The sequence below is a fragment of the Oncorhynchus masou genome, chromosome 15, assembly GCF_036934945.1.
Source record: "Oncorhynchus masou masou isolate Uvic2021 chromosome 15, UVic_Omas_1.1, whole genome shotgun sequence".
NCBI lineage: Eukaryota > Metazoa > Chordata > Actinopteri > Salmoniformes > Salmonidae > Oncorhynchus > Oncorhynchus masou.
In genome coordinates, this window is record NC_088226.1 from 66,623,532 (window position 1) to 66,630,419 (window position 6,888).

General features: G+C 44.8%; 1 protein-coding gene across 5 annotated transcripts; it reads left to right on the forward strand.

Moving 5' to 3' along the window:
• Positions 1 to 1,872: 1,872 nt before the first annotated feature.
• On the forward strand, positions 1,873 to 6,240 carry LOC135556702 (apoptosis-enhancing nuclease-like). Of its 5 annotated transcripts, none has more exons than XR_010458041.1 (5): positions 1,873 to 1,913; positions 2,469 to 3,157; positions 3,647 to 3,847; positions 4,029 to 4,508; positions 5,042 to 6,240. XR_010458041.1 is itself a non-coding variant. In XM_064990092.1 (4 exons), exons 2-4 carry the CDS (start codon positions 2,576 to 2,578, stop codon positions 4,227 to 4,229), a joined length of 984 nt encoding a protein of 327 aa, XP_064846164.1. In that variant the 5' UTR covers positions 1,873 to 1,913; positions 2,469 to 2,575; the 3' UTR covers positions 4,230 to 4,739. The 5 variants fall into 5 exon arrangements, 2 of the variants coding, with proteins under 2 accessions (XP_064846164.1, XP_064846165.1); XR_010458039.1 differs by having other exon boundaries at positions 4,029 to 4,485; XR_010458040.1 differs by lacking the exon at positions 5,042 to 6,240 and adding an exon at positions 4,593 to 4,739.
• The last annotated feature ends 648 nt before the right edge of the window (positions 6,241 to 6,888 follow it).

Here is a 6,888-nt window from a genome sequence, read left to right on the forward strand (position 1 = left end):
GTGGCAGGCCACTCAGATTACATTCCTCCCCAAAAACAGATGCCCAATCTTTAATGTTTCTAAAACAAGAAATGACCAGTGTTTTATGAGCAGTGTCTTTTAACCAAAGTATTAGATGAGACAAAATGTTCAGCTGCCCCTTTATGGGCTGGAGGTTACGGTGGCCACTTGAGTCGTGTCACGAGTGTCTGTGAGATTTGGGATCTGAAACTGCTAGGGCGTCTCGTCGCTGTCAGTTGAATCAGGCGACTCTAACGTTGAAAAACAATCGAGCTTGTGAACAAAACAATGTAAAGAGCCAAGAAGCACGCGGACAAAGTCTCACATTGTACATTTTAGAGTAAATAAGACCAACTTTTGTGTCTGTGTACAGCGCCTCCAAAAATGAATCTATCAGCACTTCACTCAGAGCACAACACTCTCCTGCCAGGCAGTGTTGCCACAGAACAATGCGAGGTGTTGCTGCCTGAGGTGGGATATAGGATTCGTATTTATTTGTGCAATTAGCAGCAATGAAGCAACACAGCAGAAATAAATTGAAAACAGCTACTACAGAATTTTTCTACAATAAATCGCACATGGGCTCATTCTTGACTGACTATTTTTATTCGCAAATGTGATCCTGGCACTGTACAGCCCTGCAAATTGACCACCCGCCAACGTGGCTGGTGAATTAGACATTCTTACCCGCCAAAATTTAAATGTACCCGCATTTGGCTGGTGTTAATTTGATGCCCTGGACATAGAGCCTACTACTATACAGAGAAACGGCGTCTTTTCATATGCACTTTCCCCGCCATGGTTCATAGGACAAAGCTTACATAGAAACAAATTGCGTTTTTTGGATAAACACGGAAAATAAGGTCTGTGGCAAACACAGGCTTGGGATATCGTATGTTTTGTTCTATAAAATACTCTACGTCAGCCAACGCACTTTTTGTGGTACAGCCTGACATGATACTGCCTGGATTGGTACAGCCTGACAAATCAAATCAAAATCAAATCAAATTTTATTTGTCACATACACATGGTTAGCAGATGTTAATGCGAGTGTAGCGAAATGCTTGTGCTTCTAGTTCCTACAATGACATGGTACAGCCTGGAATGGTACAGCCTGGAATGGTACAGCCTGACATGGTACTGCCTGGAATGGTACAGCCTGACATGATACTGCCTGGAATGGTACAGCCTAACATGGTACAGCCTGGGATGGTACAGCCTAACATGGTACTGCCTGGAATGGTACAGCCTGACATGGTACTGCCTGGAATGGTTACAGCCTGGGATGGTACTGCCTGGAATGGTACAGCCTAACATGGTACAGCCTAGGATGGTACAGCCTGGGATGGTACTGTAGCTGTGGTAGAAAGTTGATTTGCGATGTTCTGCATTTATCAGGTAGCCTGATTTCAGATGTGTCCACTTAAACAGGATTATTAAGGAAATATTTTGTATTACTTTTTATTTGTATTTAACATTTATTTAAGGTTAAGGTAATTGCAACGCATGTAAACTTTTTAACCTAACTATTATATTAATTTGACTATCCACAATATTCGCATTATTGTGTGCATGTAACCGTACTCAGTGTTTCAATCGGTTTGAATCAGATTTGAATGGTGGAGGATTATTGATAAAGTAACTAACTGTTCATTTCTATCCAGTAGAGGGCAACATTGTTGCTGTTTTTCAATACATTTTGTTGACGTGGATGTTCTTCCGTAAAATGACTGACAGCGGTTCAGGAGTTGGTATTCTTCTTTGATTGGTAGAAATGCATGAAAGGCATATTATATAATCCAATCAGAGTTGAATGCGAACCCCAAAGGCGGGATTTACCAGCGTACAAGCCAATCAGTGCCAAGCTATTAACATTTGTAGAGTGTTCCGGACGGGCGAACATGTCAGTAGAGGTATGGTATGCTACCAATGTTTTAAGATATTATTTGTTTGCAAAGCTTTTTGGTTCGTCAATGTCTCTATCAAGCTAGCTAAGCATGTATCGTATGGTTGTGGTTTGACGGCATTTTGATTGTTCATGTGATTTTGCCATGTTGGTAACACGTTGTCAGAGCACGCGCGTTAGTTTAGCCAATGATGACAGATCCAATGTTGCTGGTGTTTGCGTCATGGTAAGACACAAATGTATCTTTGGCATGTCTACTCTTAAAGGAAAATACCACTCAAACGATATTTTAATATTTGTTTCATTAATTCACGGATACAGTCCCAACATGTTTTGCCGATCAGCGGTCAAGTTTTCAAGATGTAGAACTTTCCAAATACAGTAAGCGTCACAATGAGGTGCAAACATTTTGGGGTTGTATCATCAGTGGACTAATGTATTTTCCCTTTAAAAGTAACGATGTGAGGTCAAAGTTTCAGATTCTCTACTTGCGTATCTATTTAGCGTTTAAAAATAAAATAATTAATTAATGAGCTGGCAGCATTTTTTTTTTTTTTTGCAGATATACTACAAGAACAATGTTTGAAGCAGGGACTTCAATTAGAAGTAAAAACCCATCGCAATTATTGGGGACTAATCTACAAGTATAGATATTTATCCCGGAACGCAATGCTCCTTCATAATGTTGAGAATGCCAGAACACGGAAGAAGCATCAACAAAGGAATGGGACAGAGGAAAACATTGAAATGCTGGACAAATTACCTGAGAGACACACCTGTCTAGAAGTTGGTAGCACCCTAAAACCCACAGACTCATGGACTAATTTGGTTAAATGTGGAGTAACCCCTATTGTACAGGGTTCGCTGATGGCTGCTTTTGGGGACAACAGGGTAGCCAACCGGCAGACTTCAGTAGGCAAAAAGCTGGTTGCGGCTGCTTTAAGTGAACGATGGGAGGTGGACAGCGGGTTCTTTTCTGAGGCCAGCCCACCAGCTAGTGGACACCGTTCTTCCTGCCAAAACATGTGCCCGACCAATGTGGTGGCAATAGACTGTGAGATGGTTGGCACTGGGCTAGGTGGGCGCACTAGTGAATTGGCACGCTGTAGCTTGGTGGATTACCATGGCAACGTCCTGTACGATAAGTACATCCGTCCGTGCCAGCCTGTGACCGACTACAGGACCCGTTGGAGTGGCATCCAGAGGCACCATTTACAGAACGCTCTGCCCTACCTAGAGGCTAGGACCGAGGTGAGCAATGAGACCATAACCACCTGGCTTTGGCATTAACTCTTCTTTTGAGTTCTTTACTTTGTGGGAAAAGAGCAGTCTGTATGCTGGAAAGCCCAACTGGACATAGATTTTAACTGTTGGTCTCTAAGGAAAGGATGTATGCAAAGGCAGCCATTTATGATTTGGTTTATTTTGTGTGCATACTCTCATTGGTAATTATTTTAAAAAATTGAACCTTTATTAAAATAGGCAAGTCAGTTAAGAACAAATTCTTATTTACAATGAGGGCCTAGGAACAGTGGGTTTAACTGCCTTGTTCAAGGGCAGAAGGACATATTTTTACCTCGTCAGCTTGGGGATTCGATCTAGCAACCTTTCAGTTACTGTCCCAAAGCTCTAACCACTAGGCTTCCTGCCACCTCTACACTCTAACCACCAGGCTACGTGCCACCTCTACACTCTATGGTAATGGACACCAATACTAACCAGTCTGCTTTCCTTGTCCAGATACTACAAATACTGGAGGGGAAAGTAGTGATTGGCCACGCTCTGTATAACGACTTCCTGGCCTTAGACTTGACACACCCAGGTCACATGATCAGGGACACCAGTGGCACACGTCTGCTCAGACAACTGGCTGGCTTCTCCACAAAGCGCTGCGTCTCACTCAAGATCCTGACAAACGGCCTCCTAAACAGGAAAATACAGGTGAGTGCTTCCTGCCGTCTAGGTGTTTTTTGGTGACCATTTTTTAAAAGCATCTTGAGGTTATAGATCTGAATAGAACGACAGATCATAACAGTCTTGACAGTGTTTGGGTTGGTCAGGGGGTGTCAAACTTTGTTATTTTGACTCTATGATGACCAATGATCTTTCTCTTCCCTAACAGGTTGGAAGAAAGGGCCACAGTTCAGTGGAGGATGCTCTGGCTTCTTTGGACCTGTATAAACTAGTGGAGAGGGAGTGGGAACAGGACATGCGAGACAGAATGAGGGACTGGGACATAGGCACTCTATCAGACCCCGCTACCTCAAACCACTACATGCAGGACCAATACTGGCCAGAGGACTTGACTGAGGACAGTCGGTGAGAAGGCTGGAGGACAGTTGGCTGGAGGGCAGTCGGTGAGAAGGCTGGAGGGCAGTCGGTGAGAAGGCTGGAGGGCAGTCGGTGAGAAGGCTGGAGGACAGTTGGCTGGAGGGCAGTCTGTGAGAAGGCTGGAGGGCAGTCTGTGAGAAGGCTGGAGGGCAGTCGGTGAGAAGGCTGGAGGGCAGTCGGTGAGAAGGCTGGAGGGCAGTCGGTGAGAAGGCTGGAGGGCAGTCGGTGAGAAGGCTGGAGGGCAGTCGGTGAGAAGGCTGGAGGGCAGTCGGTGAGAAGGCTGGAAGGCAGTTGGCTGGAGGGCAGTCGGTGAGAAGGCTGGAGGGCAGTTGGCTGGAGGGCAGTCTGTGAGAAGGCTGGAGGGCAGTCTGTGAGAAGGCTGGAGGGCAGTCGGCGAGAAGGCTGGAGGGCAGTCGGCGAGAAGGCTGGAGGGCAGTCGGCGAGAGGCTGGAGGGCAGTCTGCGAGAAGGCTGGAGGGCAGTCGGCGAGAAGGCTGGAGGGCAGTCGGAGAGAAGGCTGGAGGGCAGGCGGCGGGGAGAAGGCTGGAGGGCAGTCGGCGGAGGGGAAGGCTGGAGGGCAGTCGGCGAGAAGGCTGGAGGGGAGAAGGCTGGAGGGGAGTCGGCGAGAAGGCTGGAGGGCAGTCGGCGAGAAGGCTGGAGGGCAGTCGGCGAGAAGGCTGGAGGGCAGTCGGCGAGAAGGCTGGAGGGCAGTCGGCGAGAAGGCTGGAGGGCAGTCGGCGAGAAGGCTGGAGGGCAGTCGGCGAGAAGGCTGGAGGGGAGAAGGCTGGAGGGGAGAAGGCTGGAGGGGAGAAGGCTGGAGGGCAGTCGGTGAGGATAGTACTAGGCCCAAGGGTAATGAGTCAAATGATTAAAGTTGCCAAGCCTGGCAGTATGGTTTCGTCAGTAACAAGTGTTTTTCTGACCCTGGGAATCAAACCCACAACCCTGGCATTGCAAGCACCATGCTGTACCAAACCATACAGAACCAGTGGGTCATTGCAACAAAGGCCTGGGGTACAGTCAAGTGGTTCAACGTCAAAAAATGGGTACGTTTTCATTTGAATTTTAAAAATGAGTGGTCTTAACAATGCTCTACCTACATAGCCCCAGTCGCAGCTGAATTAATTTTGCCGTGCGAATTAAAATGGACACGCGTGCGTCAACTTTTATGCCCACAAATGCACAACTCCTCCCAGTTTGAATGTGTGCAACGGACAAGCAGGTGGTTGCACACCTTTTGCTAAAAATGTATGTTATTGATGGTTTTTGCACTTGAAACTGAAATATGTTGGTAAAATGTAAGCTATGCATCTTATCCTCTCACAAGGTTGTCTATGGTAAGTACATGTATAAGGAAATTAGCTTTATGAGGAACTGTTCATCTCTCAATGATTTGAAGTGGGAGGAATTAAGAAGTAGGCTTGATGATAATTGGGAATTACAGCCTGTGTTGAGATTGACGTAACTTGCAGATACTAGTGCTAATCAGATATGAAACGTTGTAACTTTAACGTGGTTTGAAAGTATCAAACAGCATATTGTGTTGTGAAAAGTTTGAAGTTGTGATTTGAATAATCATGTGGCAGACACAATTGTGTTGATTTTGTGGAAAGAAATGTTGGTGTTGAATTTGAGTTAAATGGCTGCTGTTAAACAATGCCTTTAACTTTAAATGCACATGCAATGTTCTGGACTTAGGTTTAAAGCAAGGTGAAATCATGGTTCTGTCTGGACGTACTCTCAGTCCAAAACAATGGAGGCTGTTGAGGGGAGGACGGCTCATATTAATGGCTGGAATGGCATCAAAAACATGGAAACCATGTGTTTGACATATTTTTGATACCATTCCGCTCCAGCCATTACTACAAGCCGGTCCTCCCAATTAAGGTGCCACCAACCTCCTGTGGTCCTAAATGACTTTCTTGAAGAGGTTGTTAAGCAGAACGTTTTCTCTTGTACTTTTAGAGTTGATGCTGTATAACTTATTAAAGTTAGTGAACAATACTGCCAACTTCGTGTTTTCTGTTGCTTCTCCAGGAAGGTCCTGCTGTGCCCTAATTGATTATCAATATATTAAAATCTACTAAATGTATTGTGCACTGTCTGAACTGGACTCAAACTGCAACTTTTATTTATTTTTAATTTCTCTTTCATTTTCTCTTTTGGAGTCTTGACCGACTAACACATCTTCTGAATTTAGAATTCTAAATGTTCCACATCAGAGCACATACTTTGTCCCTTCTGAATTTAGAATTCTAAATGTTCCACATCAGAGCACATACTTTGTCCCTTCTGAATTTAGAATTCTAAATGTTCCACATCAGAGCACATACTTTGTCCCCAGTCTCGAAAGCCTTTTTGTTTCCTATCGCGGAAATAGTTTTTTCTCCCCAGTCTTTAATACTGATTTCCTGACTCCCACTTGTTTTTTTGTTTTTTTTTACCCTCAAACTATGTGGGAGTGCAAGCCTTAAAAAATAAATGGTTTCAATCTTTTTGTTTCAAAACCTTTGGTGACATGTCAAATGTATGTCCTCTTGTCTTTCATATAATCAGCTTTCCTCTAGAGACCCTAGAAGTTGTTCAGGTGAAAGGCCCGACTGCAGATGCAGTTACTATGGGAAATCAAATGTCCACTGATGTTAAACTGAC